Source organism: Amblyomma maculatum, chromosome 1 (genome assembly GCF_055883805.1).
Source record: "Amblyomma maculatum isolate TAMU_Amacu chromosome 1, ASM5588380v1, whole genome shotgun sequence".
NCBI classification, from domain to species: domain Eukaryota; kingdom Metazoa; phylum Arthropoda; class Arachnida; order Ixodida; family Ixodidae; genus Amblyomma; species Amblyomma maculatum.
Genome location: NC_139344.1, coordinates 229,341,359 through 229,359,074, shown reverse-complemented (window position 1 = coordinate 229,359,074; position 17,716 = coordinate 229,341,359). Strand labels below are relative to the sequence as shown.

The window sequence follows — 17,716 nt, the reverse complement described above, 5'->3', positions numbered from 1 at the left end:
TTCAGAGTACAGATATAAGCCAGCAGGCAATCAGAATTGCAGTCCAGGGTGATGCTCTTGGCTCTGCCATGCTTGCTGCTGAGACGCACCCATTAGCATCTACGTTGCTGAGGATGAAGTGGTTTTATTGAAAATAATTAAAATATAAACAAAAATTTTTGCCAGCTGCAGCATCTACCAGCGTGCTCGAAGGCACCTGAGCAGTGGTGGCAATAACAAAGATAGTGAGCAGACAGAGGAAATAAAAGAGGGAAGTGATAGGGAGATGAGACAGGGTAGCAATAAACTATTTGAGGAAATATGTAAGTCAGCTTCTCCTCAAGAACTTGTTCCCAGACAACACTCCCGCATCCTTGGTGGAAGCAGTAGTAGGGGACCTGTTTTTGTCCCTGTGCCATGGGGGTGGATTGTGTGTTCAGCTTTTAAAGGTGCAGGGGAAAGAAGAAGTTTATTTTGTCCAGAACGGCCTGCCTATTAGCCACTGGAGGTTTTGTCTGTGAATGCTTTCGGCCTCTCTTTAACATGTATTGGTATCACACAGTACATGAACGCCTTGTGTTTCACCTCTATAAAACGTGGCTGCCGCTGCCGGGTTTGAGCATCATAGCTGTGGGAGATGCCATATATAAACACCTATTCAGCTTGCTACTTCAGGTTTTGATCCTCGGGGAGACTGTTTCCATCTCTGTTATTTTAGCACAATGGGGCTCCAAAGGTGTAATGGTTGCTAGAAAATCATATGACACATTAGAGTTGTTCGTTCTTTTGCTTGTTTTAATTGCTTTGCTGGATGGACACATTGCTTCATGAGATTCAGTACTTCCTTCTTCCTGTTGTGCGCTTTCATCTCACGGTCGGTGTAATAAGCACTGCGTGTTTGCAGAACTTGGTGTTTTGCGGTTGAAAGCTTACCATCTTTCAGAGAACAGCTCTTAGAGCAGATTTTTAATTTTGACAGCAAACTAGACTACATTCTGCCACCCTCTACAAAACGTGCCGCAGAATGTGCCAGTTATAAACCACGAAAAGTCGAAAACCGAAAAATTGGAATATGGGCAGAGAAAGGTCAAGATGGCAACAATGTTCTCTCTCTAGCAGTGTTATGAGAATAGCACACCTTTAAAATGGACTTCACCCTGTATTTTTTTTTTTGCTCGACTGCATTTTGTTTGTACACTTTGGAGAATGGGAACATGATATTCCTAATAACCACAGTGGGTGTTGAATGGTGACCACTTTTTCCGAACAGCACTAAAATGCAAATAGGCACACCAAATTTTTACAACTAGCAAGCGAGATGATGTAGCATTTTTCTTTATATCCTGAAATATTTTTATTGTAGTGTTTGATTTTGATATTTGAGCCTTTTCTTTCTTTTTTTTACTTTCATGATGTTTTTTTTCTGCAAGTTCTCGGGGAGATTTTTTTTTTTTTCATATAATCTAAAAGCTAAACAAAAATTTTATATGTACTTGAAAGGCTATCAAATAACTACATTTTAATATATTTTACAGTAGGATAATGAAAATATTTCTTTTCATAAAATTTTATTTTCAAGATTCTCAGTCACCTGTTTTACTCCATGGTCCTGAAAGACTTAGCATCAAAGAAGGAAAATTGCACATATATAACGCATACCTTTAAAGGTAACAAAAGAGGCAGTATGCCACATTTTTTTGTTCTGAAATTTTTATTATAATTCCTTAATTAAGCAAGCAAGAAATCTCGTAGCAGAAAACAACTTTATGCAGCTGCTGACAGGTGACCTTTCCCGAAAGATCTTTACTCCTTGCAGATAAGATGTCTGGCCTCTAGAACACTCAATCATCTTGAGATCAGTGCCCAAGAACTGCAATACGATGCAAAGAAGAGAAACTGATTGTAAAATGCCTTTTGGTGTTCTGGGTTGGTTTGACACAGATTCACTGTCTATGCTAAAATCTGACGAACTGAAGTTGCCTTGCCTATCACTGCTGCTGTCATTGTCCAGAGACGTACATGTAAATCCATCAGACTTTAAAGAAGCATCTCGTTTTCATGGGGCAGTGAAGCCTGATGTCTATGCCATGCTATAAACAGCGTGCATGTATCACCTGACTTGACTCCGGGGGGCTTTAAAAAAAGTTGCATCTGCATGCAAAACCAGAACAATGTTTAAGGGAGAGGAGGAGACCTCACTCTGCTAGCCAACGTTTCGACCAGTGCACCCTTATCAAAACTTTTGCTAGCAGATTGAGGCTCACCCTTAACCTGACTCCAGTTTCTGTCGACTTTTGTATCTTCACCTCGTTCTGTCCTGCCCGTGACTGGTTATTTCCAGGTGGTGTTGACATAGCTCCTTTATGAGTGAATGAGTTCATTTTAAAAGAGGCTGTTATGTAATGCACTTGTATATACATGTCTACCTTTTTTCTTTTTTCCACCTCCCAGATTCCACTGCCACAATCGTTGAGTGGTTCTCCAATGCGGGACCTGTTCGTAGAGCAGGAACGAGAACGGTACAAGCTTAGATTGCAGCATCTTATTGAACGGGTAAGCCTCCTTAAAGTCACTTAACTGAAAGTCTTCGGTACATAGATTGTGATTTCATTTTTTTCTATTTGTTTCAGGAAAAGTTGGTTTTGTCAGCGGAGCAGGAAATTTTACGTGTACATGGGCGAGCCGCCCGTGCAATCCAGAATCAGGCCGTGCCTCTGTCTGCCTGCAGTATACTCAGGGATGAAGAGATCTATAATGTCCTCAAGCCAGAACAGGTAAGCTTTACCACTTTTTATTTTGACCTTCCTTGAGGTTGCAACAAATTTAGAAAGTGAGTGGTCATGAAAATTGCTGTTGGCTGCTATAAAAAAGCAGAGATTTTGGGTGGTTTTATTATTGTTGCTACAAAAGCACAAATGTCTTAGCAGCGTGCAGATATGATGTAGCTGCGTGCAGCTTTGAATTCGGGGCATAGGCTGGGTAATTGCGTCTGTAATCATATTTAAGATTTTTTTTTCTCTCTCTTTTTTAGAAATCACTAATTTTCAGTTGTCCGATCACATCTGTAGTGCTACCCTTGGGATTTTGGGATTGAAGAGAAATGTTTGATCAAGTATTACGGCTCATGTTACCGTGCTGGCGCATATAGAGTTACTGTTAGCAGTGCAAAATTTCTTGCATCGTTGCTCTTAGTTGCATTATTCATAATGAAGTTTTGCTGTCATATGAAATAAGTATGCATAAAAGGGATGGCTTATGTGGAAAGTTTGTGATTGGGAAGAGGGAAGGGATGTAGCACCACTTATTCCACTATGTAGCACACTTGCCTTCTGCCTAGCAATGGAAGAGCAACACATACACTTCTACGGCCTGCCGTTCATGCCTGTTTAAACCTTATAGACCCGCCCCTGTGGCTCAGTAATGAGACACTCTGCTACTGATCCAGAGCAGTCCACTACAGCACCCATAGCCTAGTTGCTTCAAGGCATTAAGCCTCATATCTCAAACCTTATTTACCTTACATAATAAACTCTCATTAGTTGGTCCTTAACGGAGGAAAAAATGTTCAAATTAACTGAAAGTGTGAATTATGCCACCGGGTTTGAACAAACTGCCAAAGCCTGCTTCCATTGCAGTAATTTTATATGGTGAACACTTGCATGGTGATTGCCTTCATTTGAGTTGAAACCCAAGTTAGGGCTGCGGTTTTTCCTGGTTTTGCCAGTTTGTGAATGTCACTTTATAAATCTCAGACCCTTGCACACACTGTTGGGAATGTTGAAGAATTTCCCCAAAATTGATAAAGCCTCCACTACCCTTTTCGCAGTGCGACGCAGCGGCGCCTCTTTACAAAATGGTCCCGTCAAGTTTTGAGGATGCTTCACCACATGCTCTAAAGTGGTGCAGTATTGCGGTGAAACTGCGTGACTAGTGAGGAGTTTAGGTAATCTGGAAGCAGCATGTAGATGCATGCGAGCAATATATACCTAGGTGCTACAACAGCATGACACTGTCCCAAAACAAAAATACATGAATAGTGAAGCACCAAGCAGTGCCGAAAGCTGCGCAACTGGCCAATGCGCACGGGTCCTGATTTCAGCTGTGGGATAGACGGTGCCAAGTTGAGGAATTAAAACTGAAATTGTGCAACTGTGCTATGTGGCAATATTTCGGAAATGGGCAACTTCCTGTTGGTGTTGTGCCAGCCACGGTGCGTACTTTGCGCAGGCACTACTGTTTAATGCAGTTCAGGTTCGGGGAGCCTATTTTGGTGATCACTGACTTCGAGAGTCACACCTTGGTGCGATCCCCCGTTCCCACCCATATCCGAATTTAACGAGCGTCCAATGCCATAAACTTACACCGGCATCGCCCAGGATGCACTGTTAGTTTGAATTATCCAAGTTTACGAATTAATGAGGTAACTGTATGTGGAGTAGGAGCATAATTCAGTGTTGAAGTTCTTGAAGTTGGATAACTTTCTTTTGATTTTGAGACTTGAAAGGTTTCAGTTTTTATGAACCTTAAATCTTTGTTGAGAAGAACGGTTGCATTGGAACACTTAAAGCTATAGGCTCGTAAGGCACATTAAAATAAATAGCGCATACTATTCCTTCATGTTGGCTATTAGTAATATTAGCTTCTAAACTATGTTTGCTTCCTTAAATATGCCATGTGCCAGCATTTGAAGTTGTAATGACGTATGGCCCAACAAAAAACTGCCTTGAAATACATAGCTCTGGATTGTGTTCAGCTTTCCACAAAGAGCATAAGAATTATCACCTTTGTTTTATTTTGACCTTTTTTTTTTTTTTTTTTCAGATTTGTGTAAAAAGTCCTGAATGTATTGCAGACAAAAAGGCAAGTGTGACATCTTGATTTTGCTTTTTATCAAATTTTTATTGACTTCTTCAGAAGCATTTAGAAAATGTTTCATTTTTGTCGTCTAGGATGATAAAGACAAGAATGTGCGATCTAGGTATAATGGACGGCTCTTCTTGTCGTGGCTGCAGGATGTTGAAGACAAGTGGGAAAAAACAAAGGTATGTCCTCACAATCGCTGCCTTTTTACCGTGTGTGACTGTTGTCTGTGAACCTGAAGTCTGATGTGAACACTGCATACCAAGCTGGCTTTGAGTCCGGCAACTATGTTGGCTGAATTTCCTATATTCACTGTGTACAAGGACCCTGAGAGAGAGAAGGCAGCGGCTTCAGAGGAGGGGGTGGCCTGCGGATTTTTGGCATGTGACGTCATGCTCCCTCTTAGTATTTTTTCTTCCATGGATTGGAAGAAAAAAAAGCGGAATTTCGACTCGTGGAAAACAAACTGTGTAATGAACCCTCCCTCAAACTCATATCAGCTTTTCTAAAAAAGTAGATTCATTTCCCGAGTATATACGATAGCTCTCTTTTTCAGAACTAACCGTTTCTACTGAGAAACCAGAGAAAAGGAAGCAGAGATGCTGGTCTTGAGAGGAAAATCAGAACCGAGGAAGAGTAAAGAATTGCTAACCTATGTGATAGAAAGACTTCTTGCCCTTCTTGGTTACTGCGCACTTGTGTGCATCCTCTAAATCTTGGAATTCCCGTTGAATTTCAGGCAAAGCATTCCATGCCAACCCTGACTCCTTTAAATGTGACTGCTTTCAATTCCTTGGGAGCAAGATCTTGGCTTTGTTACCATTATCTTCTTTTTAAATGTGACTGCTTTCAATTCCTTGGGAGCAAGATCTTGGCTTTGTTACCATTATCTTCTTTTCATTTTGAGTTAATAACACTAAGAAGAAAAGAAAACACGCCTGCTGTGAAACCAACTCTGCGGACTTGCAATCCTTCCTCGTAATGTCACCCCGTGCAACACTAAGGACGCCTAAGGAAAGAGAGCCAATGGACTTGCACAATATAGTGACCTATTTCTTCTTGCAGTGCTGAATTCGAGCAAACTTGAGGCTTCACTTTTCCAGTTTATTTTGAAACTTTGGGTAGCGATAAAGACAGTCATTACTGCTTTACGGTATGCACACAAAGGGTCTAGGAAGTGGGTTCAAATATTACTGGTAAGTGTGCTCAATGCAAAGTGCGAGTCATTGGAACTACATATTTATTGTGGAATTCATAGAGCTGCATGTGCGTGTGTGTGTTCAAATTTGTGGGACTGTTGATCTCCATTTAGTTTCAGCATTTTTGCTATTTTAATTGTACGGCAGCAATCGGGTTAGAGCAATCCAGGTTGGAGAGATAGGACATGCTGAACAACGGCATGCCACGAGCATCCATAGTCTCGCCACTCTTTTCAATATCGCCATGATTGGTTTGGAGAAGAGTCGAATGGACATTCCAGGAGTGCACCACTCGCTCTCTGTGGACAACATAACAATATGGGCAAGGAGAACACCTTTCAGGTTCCTGCCTCTTGAGTGGAAGACTACATAAGTGAGGCAGACCTGAAGAAGGGCTTCCAAGGAGTTTGGAGCTATTTAGGATGTGAAGGTGATACGTTTTCAGGACATTGACGAGGCACAGCCTTTACACCGAACTGGTTCATAATGAGCCAGACTGGGGAACCACTACTGGCGAACTCATGTTACTCAGAGTTATTTCAAATAAAAAAGGTGCAAACATACCTATAACTAATTGGATATTCCGTATGATTGACCACAGTGACGTTTTGGTTGATGGTTCAGAATGACATTCCACACATGCAAGCCGCAGCATTTGGTACAAAGCTGCTCTTGCTTAGCCTGCTTTTTACATGCCTGCTGTGTTGCTGAAAGCACTACAGAAGTCAATCGCACCTTTTAGTGTGAGGTTTTTGTGTGTGATGGCAAACTGATAATAAAGAAACGTCTTTTATGCAACTATGCAGCAACTATTTTCAAAGCACCCTCTACTGTAGCTTTGACATATTTTGCAAAAAACGCTAGGCCCAGCGACACTGAGCGAGCAGCACGCTGCCCAATTCATTGCCATCAGAGCCACGCAGACTACAAACTCTTACAGGGAACTGCACTGCTGAAAGGCATGCACTCGCTTCTAGCTTTTGCACAGGAGGGAACTGTTATGGTATACTTCTGGTGCGAGTTAGCAATGATGTGCTGTGTTAGCAATGCTGTGCCTTTGGGTAGTAATGTTTCTAGGCGCAGTCTGATGGAACGACCCACTGTCAGCACAGTACTGGGCCCGTATTCAGAGTTTGCGTCATTATCGATATGTCACTATTTCACGTGACCTTGAGCCATCTGATTGGTCGAAACGCCGGAACCGGGTGTTGCCACTACGGGACCGGAAAAGGTGGCAACATCATGTTCCGGCATTTCCACCAATCAGATGACTCGAGGTCACGTGAGATAGTGACACTTCGATAATGATGCAAACTCGGAATACCGGCCCTGGTCGCACCAAGTGTCACTAGACTTATGTCATCATCTCGTAGCTCCCAGGAGAATCTGTCTTATAGTCAAAATAGGACACATGAAACTCGTCAAGGTATGATTTATGTAGCTTTATTTATGGGTGTTCAAGGAAAGCAGAGTTGGGAAGTGAGCATTTATCTTCAAGCCATTGTAGCACCTCCTCTCAAATGTGAAATCTGTTATTGTACAAAACTACATGGCGTGGCCCCATAGCCAATACAGTGAAACTTCACTTGAACGAACTTCAAGGGACCTTAGGAAAAAGTTTGTTAAAGTGAAATTAAAGTGAAAGTTCACTCAACTAAAATAAGTGTGTGACAGCTTGTTGCCATTAGGTAAAAAATATCGGGTGGTAAAATTGTATACCAATCCATTTATTTATCATTCTGCTCACATTCTGCTGCACTTGCAGCATTTGGGAACTCAGTCATTGCTAAGCACTCATACGATTCCGTAGCGCGCCCGAAAGCGATGCAGCCATCCACTGCTTATATCAAATCCACTGATGTCGAAAAGCACGGCGAATTCCATGGCCTTCTCTTGAATCATGGGCCTGAAACCGGACTGTTTCTGGATTGTAAATCCTTTACCCATGTGGCAACAGCGTCGTCGACTTTCGTGAAATATTCAGTGCACAGTCTTATGCGGGAGAGGCTGAGCTGTGCACTTTCTGATGTGGCCGCGATTCTTTGGCGGTGGCTTTTAATCGTAGACAACAATGATGGAGGTATCCAAAATGCCTTCACAATGTCAAATTGACACTGCCCAGAGTCCAGTCTACCAAAAATGTCCCGTTTTTCGTTAATAGTTAGGCGCTTCCGTTTGCCGCTCATGGTTGACCAGCACGCTTGCGCTTCCTCGAGGCTAGGACGACTAGGCCTAGTAGGGCTGAAGCTGTGGCTTGGCCAGCTATGGCTGTGGAGCCAACTAAATGCATTGAAAAACGTAAAAAAAAAAAAGAAAAAAGAAAAAGACGCCAGCAATGGCTTTGGCTGGCTATGAACTTACTTACGTAGCCAGTCCCGTTCAAAGCTAAACAGCCACTTTTTGTAACGCGGTAATGGAGCGCGGTCGGCGCAGCATTGAACTTAAAAAAGCACGGAAAAAAGGGCGGGTTGTACTTGTTGAAGTGCTCAGTATGATCTAGGTGACATGGGATGGCACCTCGGGAACTGTTCGTACAACTGAAATGCGCACTGCCCTGAATTTCGTTAAACTGAAGGGCATATGCAATGGGTTAAATGGCGCTGCGGTGGGGGTTTAAGAAAAGTTCGTGAAACTGAATACTTTGTTTAAATAAAGTTCAAATGGTATTTTACCGTGTTCTTCCTTTGCACTTCATCTTTGCCCCAGTACAAGCCACCCTTTTTCTATTTTGGGCTGGAAAGCTGATGCACCTGCCAAGTCTGGTCAGACACAGCTCTCTCAATTTTTGTGGAGGGTAATGGCGATTGCCACTGGTTGATTGCAGTGGGCACGTGAATCAAAGCAAAGCGACCTAAACCCCTTCGGAGCGAATCAGCCTTGGTTGACTAGCGGAATATGCAGAGCACATGGCGTAGTAATGCTGAGCCGGTTCCAGAAGTTTAAGTCGCATCTTTATGCCGAAATGTGTTGTGATAGATAAATAGGTGGAGGTGCGGCACCCTGGAACTTACTTTCGCACACTTTTTGTGCTGTAGACATTGTTCGGTAGATGCACTTTGATATATGTCTGCAAAAAAACTGGTGATGCCCAGTGTCCTCGGTCAGTATTTCTGAAACCACTAAAAACGGCAAAAAAAAATAAAAAATCCCGCAACCACTGAAAGTGTTGACATCGCGTAATAGAACTTGCGGCGACATTAGACTAGCTGGCAGATAGAGCTGGAGTGCTCAGAGTTGCTCTTAACGACCAACAGAATATGGGCAACCTACCTTGGTTGACCTGTGAAATTCAAATTGCCATCCCTGAGCAAGAAATTCTGCTCCGTCTTGATCAGTGGAAGTTGTCATAAGGCTACAATAAGGAGTGAAATCTAGCTAATATGACTCCCATAAGTAGATCTGTATAGTGCAGCTGGGCTTAGACTGGCTAATTTGGATTGTATTGAACATGAGACAATATTTTCTCAATGCGGCCCATATAGCAATACTAGTCTGAGACTCCCTGCTATAGTGAGTTTCAAGTCAAGACTGCAGCAGCAAATAACCCTCAGAGGAAGCTTTCCAGCCAGTGGCATCAGTTCTCAGCACTATACTCGGGAACACTTTTTCTTGGCAATGGAGCCAATGCTACGGAGCCAAAACGCGTCACCTTCCTACGCAGCTGAATATAGTCCCCAGTTACATGAGCAGTTTCTGTAAAAACAAATTGAAGTCATAGTGCTAGTTATTTACGGTGTATTTTTTATCACTGAACCAATTTTCCAAAATGAAGCTGTTATGCCTAAAACACTTTTCTTGGTTCCACTGGGTTTTCTCATCTGATGTCTATCGTGGGTTTTCGAGACGCCCTGTCTTTGCAGACAAGATGGCGACAGCTGCCTGTTTGTACTAATTTGTCCACTCCGCAAGGGTTGGAAACGTTTTCCCCAAACAAGATTCGAGTCAAGTTCAAGAGAAGCTGGCTGTTGAAGCAAGTGTTGGAAATGATCTGCAACGTCTATGCCGACCGAAAGCCGAGCGGTCTAACTACCTGGCGGAGTGACACGTTTAAAGACGCCCCGCCTCTCTACCTTTGCGCCATTGCCAAGAAAGAGTGTCCCGCCCTCCAAAGGGAGGCACACCAGCTTTTGTCCATGTCTCCCTAGGCCGAGCAATTGCCTTCTATCCTTTCTTCTGGGGAATGCCCTTTGTCGTCACCTACTGGCATGAGAGGGGGGAAATTCTATTGTAAGGTTCCTCTTTGTCAATGCCATTGGTTGCGGGGCCTCCTTTGAGGAATTACACTGCTGCATTCTTCATTTGTAAACGGCTATAGTTACTAAGTTTTGATGTAAACTGTACCCTTAATGCTTGCCTTACTTTCAAGCTTCTCAAGCGAATTGAGCTGAAACTTGCACTTTATAAAATATTATTTTTCTGGTCTGTTTGGTGAACACTATAAAGTTTTGTTTTCTTTCACACTTTTGTACTTTGTTGTACAAAAGCCACAGAAATGAAGCCACAGAAATGACCACATGTTGTGAACCGTTTTATGAAGTGATTTTTTGGAACTTTGTTGCGGCTGTATATAGCATAATACCGGGTGTTTTAGCAAACACTTCTAAGAATTCCTAAATATAGTGAGTTTGAAATAGAATAAAAATATTTGCAGGAACAAACTCTCACACTCGGTAGACACAGTATGCTGCACAATTTTTCAGTTATTGTAGTTAGTCCCAATTGGGACTGACTAGGGACTAATTAAGGGTTAATCCCAATAGGGAGTTTGAAGCCACGAACTAGACCATGCCATATCAGTTTTTGAAGGAATAAAAACTAAATTTCTAAAGCCCTGCAGTACGAGGAAATCAGATGCGCTTTTCTATATGAAACAGCCCAAGAGACCCACAGGAAGCTCTGTGCAGACACTAGGTCCGCTGGTCACATGTAGGAACAGCGCTGCTAAATTCAAACCGCCTGCCCTGTTGCAACGTGTCATGCACTTTATTTCACTCCATTGCTCAAAATAGTTGGCAGTGACTGGTCTTTCACTTGCACCAAGCTGCAAAACAAAAGAGTACACGATGTGGTACAGTACCACTTGAATTTCGAACCGAGTGCCATAGCCCTGTATCTCATCATTACTGGATGCAGCATCTGTACCGAGCTTCCTGTGCTTCTCTTGCTCTCATTTTCGGTTTTGTACAGACAAAAACGTTTGATTTCCTTGCACTGCAGGGCTTTAGAAAATTAGTTTTTTTTTTTTTTTTTTCCAGAAATTGATATGACATTGTTTTGTTCACAGCTTCAAACTTACCATTGAGCCCAACCACCAAACTGCAATAATTAAGAGGTCAGTTATTGGGTTTTAGCTTATTACTTGTATAATTAGAAGAATTTTGCAGAAAATTGCATCTATCACGCCTGAGAGTTTGTTCCTGGAAATATTATTTTATATTTCGAACTCTCTATGTTTAGCAATATTTGAGTGTTTGCCAAATACACTGTACATGTTAACTGTCATGTTACATATTACCTAATAATGAAGATGTTTCTGCCATGTCTTAATTACTTTTTTTTTTTTATTATGCTTCACTGGTACTTTTTCATTGCCATGCAAAAATAGGCTTTTAGTTTTGTCTACTGTTATCTCATGGGTGACCTCTATTAAAGGTGGAAGTTTTAAATGGTTAGGAAGGAAATAGTATTTCAAGTCATCTTTACCAACCTCTGTACCTAATTCTTTGTGTTCTTTTGTGATTGAGGGCTCTGTTTTCACTCAGTTACGTCTCTAAAAGTATAAATCGCTGATTGATGCTTGTTGGGGTAGTTGGTTAAACGTGACTTAAGTGACAGCGCAGGTAGAAAAAAGGGGCGGGATAGAGCACAAGAAGCAGAGCACTGACTTCCAACTATTTATTTTGCCAAACATGCCACTTATATATAAACCAGCAAGAGTGAAATCAGAGGAAAAGGGGGGAAAAGATCTCTTTTTCCCCCTTTTCTCTGATTTCACTCTTGCTGGTGTATATATACGTTATATGCTGGTGTATATAAGTAGTTGGAAGTCAGCGCTCTATTCTCTTGTGCTCTATCCCGTCTCTTCTTTCCACCTGCGCTGTTGCTGAAGTCATATTAATCGCTCCACTTCATGGTCAGAGATAACTTCGGGAAAGGGATGCAATGCAGTATTTATTTATGAATGGTATTGTTTTGTCATGGCGCAGGAGAAGATGCTACTGCGGCAACACAATGAAGCAGAAAGCTTGCACGCTGTGCAGAAGTTGGACTGGGAGTGGAAGCTCAAAGAACTCGGCCTCTGTGAAGTCAAGACAACACCCGTCATTGATGACATTTGCGTGCCCAGTGTGCATGTTAGTGACGAGTTCGATGTGCTGCCTGCATGACACAGCCTACCAGTGGGGACGTGCTTGGTGGGCTGCTCTGAAGATATGTGTGAAGCCAAGAACTGTATGGACATTTTCTACACGGGGATAGTATTGATGGAAGTGGATTATTGTTGGTGTCGCAGCACCACATGCTGGTTCACAAGACCTTACAATTTTTTAATGAGCATTCTGGAAGCGCGTGGTCACCAGACTTGGTCACCAGAGAACCATTTTTGCCAGTAGCAGTGGTGTGGTATTTAAAACATCAAGGCCCTTGCAGTATGCCATCTGCCTGTCTCCTTCCGAAGATTTATGCAGGGTTTTACAAAATTTTATAGTGGCAATGAAAGCATACTGCAGGTATATGAAGATTGAATTTGCCACAAGAATTGCTCTGGTTTGCTGAAAGAGCAGTTTGATGCAGGCATTCCCCTCTTGCCTGTTTAGGAAACATGTGATATTTGTTTGACGTTCTTTCCGTAATGTTCAGGCCTAGCCAACGGAGCCCGGTTTTAAATTACGTGTAACGGCAGTTTTACAGTGCCAGACGTGGTAGTTCAAATGGACATTTTATTTTGCATCATCGATGTCGCGCTGTATCGCGCTGTGGAGTCACCCAGTGTCAACTTGCTACCCTATGGGATTTTGCATGACGACGTAGTTTTAAAGAAACTTTTTTCTTTGCAGACCACGCAGCATTGCTGCTGTTTTAATATTCGACGTGCCCGGCGACGTTTCAAGTGTTTATAATTGTTTATAGGATACGGCGGCATTGAAGGTGTTCATCCCCGTATTTAGACATTTTTTTAATGGCATGTGTAAATAAACATTCTCACAGTATGCTTTGTCTGTCTGTGGATAATGGCCTAATGACATGCGTGTCATCGACTAAACTCTACTGGCAACTTGGTCTACGTCTCCGGCACGTCTTGTCTGCTTTCAAGTAGGTGCAGCAGTTGCAGGTGTTCGTTAGTCGCGGTGCCGGATGCGCTGGGCCGCGGTGTGCGCTTGCTCCTCGCTGTAGAATACCTCCATGTCCTCGCCCCGGAAAGCTGCGGTCGCCACAGTTGGACCTCCCGGTTGGCCCGTCCATCGAAGAGCCCCAGCACGACGACACGCCACCGCGCGAGGTCTGTATAAAAATGTTTGGGTGCGTTGATACTGTATGTTGACATGCTTGCCTTACGGTTTTGGTTTCGTGCTGCGAATGTAAGCCGTAAATGCTGGTCGCCATAATTTGCCTGGAGAACGAGTTGCTACGCGCTCCCGAACGGGTGTATGATTCACCCATTGGTTCGGGGCGATATGCTGTGTCGTAAGCCTAACGAAGGGCGCCCCTATCTGTTGTTCGTGGCTGCAATGTCAGCTTCTTGACTGAGTTAACCTAGTGCTTGCGTACGGATCGCGGATACACGCGTTTGTTGAACAACTAGGAAAACGACAGCAAAGAATACTTTATATTTCGCGGTCGTCTGTTGCCAGGTAAGGTTATAACTGCGGGAACTACTTGTGCCGTTGACGCTTAAGCACGTTGGCTTCGATGGGATCTACTTAATTCGAAAGTTATTTGTTATGGAGTAGGGTGATTTTTCAGTTTGTGTGGTGGTTTACCACAGCAGGTACTGCAAACTGCTCGCGTGACTGTGGCTTGCGCCACTTGCACATTGTGGGTGTTTACGGGTTGTTGCTGTTGTGTGCCGCTGCCGTCGTGCTCTTGTGTTTATGGTGATATGTGCAACCGCGTGGGTGTGTTTTCATGTAAGAATCTCTTTAGCGTTTACACGAGGAGCATGTTTGGCATAGCATCGTCCAGCATTTGCTGGTAAATGCTGGCATTCACTGCTGCATGGACGCTTTTAAAGGCAGCCGATATTTCAGTCGTGGTTTATCGTTATCTTCTGTGCAGCTATGGAAGTGAGCGTCTCATCAAGTTTCCCGAGTAATGTTTAGTGCGGCTGCAGCTGCCTCACTCTTTTGTACTGATGGCAAACCTCAGGCGGCACTTCAATTTCGGGTCTCACAAGAGTGGATCCGTCAACACATTCGGCCTGTCACACGGCCATCAATCAAGTTCCGAAGGCATAGCGTTCCCCGACCATGCGTTTAGCAGGTCGGCGTTTATGAATGAAGTCTGCAGCTTCCTCGACCACTGTTCAGCGTACATTCAGGTAAGCAGAGCTTGTTATTGGACGGAGAAAAAGGTCATCTTTGTAGTGAAAGTCTGCATTAACTAAAATGGTACGTGAAGGTTTGACGAGCAGCGTAAAAGTTATACGAGTGCCGTGTTGATGAAATGACATAACAGCGTACGTGTGCAGTTGCGATGCGAGGGTGCATTCTACGCTGCGCCTGCCGGGTGCATAATAGCGACCCATGTTGCCCATGTTCTAAAAATGCATTTGCACTGGCCAACAGCAATGCATTCTCAGAGCAAGCCTTGGTTTGAAGGTCGAGGCTTTGGGGTTGGCAAGCTGACTACGAACCACAAGTAGATAACAGTATGGGACATCGCGGGTTTAAATGCCGCCAACATTTTTTGTCTCAATTTTTTCAGGTTCTAGGCATTGTATTAAATGGTCCTGGTCATTTGAAGTAAGCATAGTATATGGTTTCGTTGCTTATGATTATCTAACATTTAGAGCCATATACAGCATGCAAGGTATAAAAATCCTTACTTGCACTTCCTCTCAACGTTACCAACCTTAGCCCGTGCAGGTGGCAACAAAGGTACTATTGCAATGAAGCGAAATGCAAACAACGGAGCGCCTCGCATGCTGCACAATCAGTGCGGCCTGGCGCCAGCCAGCCAGGCATTTTGAGGGTGCATGTCTCGGCTCTCGCTAGGCTAACTGTTGCTTTCGATCATAGCTGTCATAGCGCCGCTGTCTTGTTCTTTCTGGCGATATCGCACTGCGTCGCTTGCTTGGGATCTTCTTTCAGTCCCCTGTGTCGTTTCTAGATGAATAAACATTCTATGCTGTAGAGGACATGCTTCAGGTCTTTTCTGCACACAAATGATTGTGGCAACACGACACACTTTATACAAGACATAATGACAACAAGCAGTCTGTCATGTGCTTGCTAGTTCCGATTCTGTGAACACAGACAACACCACACTTTGTCTCCCATGACCCTTTGTCGTAAATGTCCCCCACCATGGTGATGCAGCTGTTACGGCGCTCGTCTACTGTGCCCAAAGACGTGGGATCCAATCCAGGCCGCGATGGCCACTTTTCGATAGAGGCGAAAAGCTATACGCCCGTTTGCTGTGTAATGTCAGTGCACAATAAAGAATCCCAGGTGGTCGAAATTTCTGAAGTCCTCCACTACGGCGTCTCATAGCCTGAGTAACTTTGGGACATTAAACTTGCCAAGCCCACCATAAACCCACCAAACCTTTTTTTTTGTAAAAGTGCTTTTGTTGAACATCACCTTGCCCCTCTCCTGTACAGTCCAGTATTTATGTGACTGCACAAAATTCGGACAGGCGGCTTTGTGGCAATCGACAAGCAAAGTTTCAAGTGGCTCTCCTGTCTTGAAGGCCAACTTCGTAGAGGTGGCTCCGAATTATTTGCAGGTCGACATTTAGTTCACGCTTATTTCTTGATTTGTTTGGCCATTAAAAGAGGGCTGTTCATGGCGGTTGCAATAATAAGCAGGTCTTCCACAATCGTAGAACATGGCTGCGAAAGTCCTTGGGTCCACCTTCAGTGCTGTATGCTTTCAAAATTCTCTTTACTGCCGCACCGAAGATCATGCCACGAGTATCACACGCACAAGATTGAAACAATATCTTTGTATCACCAGGCAGTTAATTCTTTTTACTGCCGCTTTCGGCAGTAAAAAGAATTAACTGCCTGGTGATACAAAAATATTGTTTCAATCTCTTGTGCGTGCGATACTCCTGGCGTGATCTTCGGTGCAAACTAAAGACGAGGTTGCAGCTTAGTTCTTATAATGTGGGCGCATAGAACACTGCGGTGACACATCATGTCCAATCACCTCTATTTTTTTTCTCTTCAAGGCTTTATTTTTCTATGCGCACCTACAACCTTTTGAAGACTGGGCACGTACTCAGCGCGTTTGTTCCTAATCACAAGGAAGTCACAATGTATTTTCTAAGTGACTAGAAGGGCTTGCCTTGCACTGGCCACAACTGACATAATGCTGCGATAGTACTAGCTAGAACTGAAGCCATTTGTAGCCAGGACAAGATTTCAGTGCCATGGTAGCGACTATTGATATCACCGATTTGTCTTGTAACAGCTAAGGCATATTGAAGTTGCATGCCGATCCTCGGACTAGCGGGCCAATACTAGACTGTGCAGATTTCGCCAAATGCCAGGCTCTCCATTGTTTGCCTTTTTCATCGTAATAGCACACTCATGCTATGTGTAAGTCTTGGAAATCTTCATTGGCCAATTATCCTGATATTTGTCAACTGCACTTTGCAGCTTTAGTGCGTTGTTGAAAAAGAAAGCACTGTGGCTTTGCTTTCAGCACTCTTACTTTGCAGCCTGTATAATTGCCTTGGAGTGAAAGCTGCACACGTGTTAGGCAGCAGCTTCGGTACATGCTGCTGGCTTACAAATACACGAAAGCAGCACACTATACTCCATTTCGTGAGCTGTTTGCAGCACCTCAAAGAGAAATAGGGACCTGGGCCAGTCTGAATGGGAGTCAGTGCATCATTCTGTTCCTACGTACCTGTCGACCAAGATGTAAGGATCATGGTTAAAACGCGGCATGTTGTGTGTCATCCCAATCGACATAGGTCGCCCTCACCTTCGACAGTGCTGCAAGCAGCTTGTGAAATGGAAGAATGGGACCTGGGCCAGTCTGAATGGCAGTCACTGCATCATTCTGTTCCTACGTACCTGTCGACCATGATGTAAGGAACATGGTTGGAACGCGGCATGTTGTGTGTCATCCCGATCGACACAGGTCGCCCTCATCTTCGACAGTGCTGCAAGCAGCTTGTGAAATGGAAGAATGGGACCTGGGCCAGTCTGAATGGCAGTCACTGCATCATTCTGTTCCTACGTACCTGTCGACCATGATGTAAGGAACATGGTTGGAACGCAGCATGTTGTGTGTCATCCCGATCGACATAGGTCGCCCTCACCTTCGACAGTGCTGCAAGCAGCTTGTGAAATGGAAGAATGGGACCTGGGCCAGTCTGAATGGCAGTCACTGCATCATTCTGTTTCTACGTACCTGTCGACCATGATGTAAAGAACATGGTTGGAACGCGGCATGTTGTGTGTCATCCCGATCGACATAGGTCGCCCTCACCTTCGACAGTGCTGC

At 43.8% G+C, this 17,716-nt stretch overlaps 2 protein-coding genes across 12 annotated transcripts in view; both read left to right on the top strand.

The window, feature by feature from the left end:
• Nucleotides 1-13,246, top strand: part of LOC146205851 (uncharacterized) — a 45,022-nt gene extending 31,776 nt beyond the window's left edge. For all 8 annotated transcript variants that reach the window (XM_084590486.1, XM_084590485.1, XM_084590484.1 and 5 more), the window contains 5 exons: nucleotides 2,431-2,532; nucleotides 2,610-2,753; nucleotides 4,801-4,839; nucleotides 4,929-5,021; nucleotides 12,245-13,246. In XM_084590486.1, coding sequence (XP_084446612.1) covers nucleotides 2,431-2,532; nucleotides 2,610-2,753; nucleotides 4,801-4,839; nucleotides 4,929-5,021; nucleotides 12,245-12,424 — 558 coding nt within the window. In that variant the 3' untranslated portion in view covers nucleotides 12,425-13,246. The remainder of the gene's footprint in view (nucleotides 1-2,430; nucleotides 2,533-2,609; nucleotides 2,754-4,800; nucleotides 4,840-4,928; nucleotides 5,022-12,244) is intronic.
• A 112-nt stretch (nucleotides 13,247-13,358) lies between these two features.
• LOC146205849 (uncharacterized) overlaps nucleotides 13,359-17,716 on the top strand; it is a 46,995-nt gene continuing 42,637 nt past the window's right edge. The window contains exons 1-2 of one of the 4 annotated variants that reach the window (XM_084590495.1): nucleotides 13,359-13,536; nucleotides 14,313-14,574. In XM_084590495.1, coding sequence (XP_084446621.1) covers nucleotides 14,389-14,574 — 186 coding nt within the window. In that variant the 5' untranslated portion in view covers nucleotides 13,359-13,536; nucleotides 14,313-14,388. Of the gene's footprint in view, nucleotides 13,537-13,648; nucleotides 13,889-14,005; nucleotides 14,229-14,312; nucleotides 14,575-17,716 lie in introns of those variants that run through there. The other 3 variants (XM_084590494.1, XM_084590496.1, XM_084590497.1) reach the window with 3 other exon arrangements.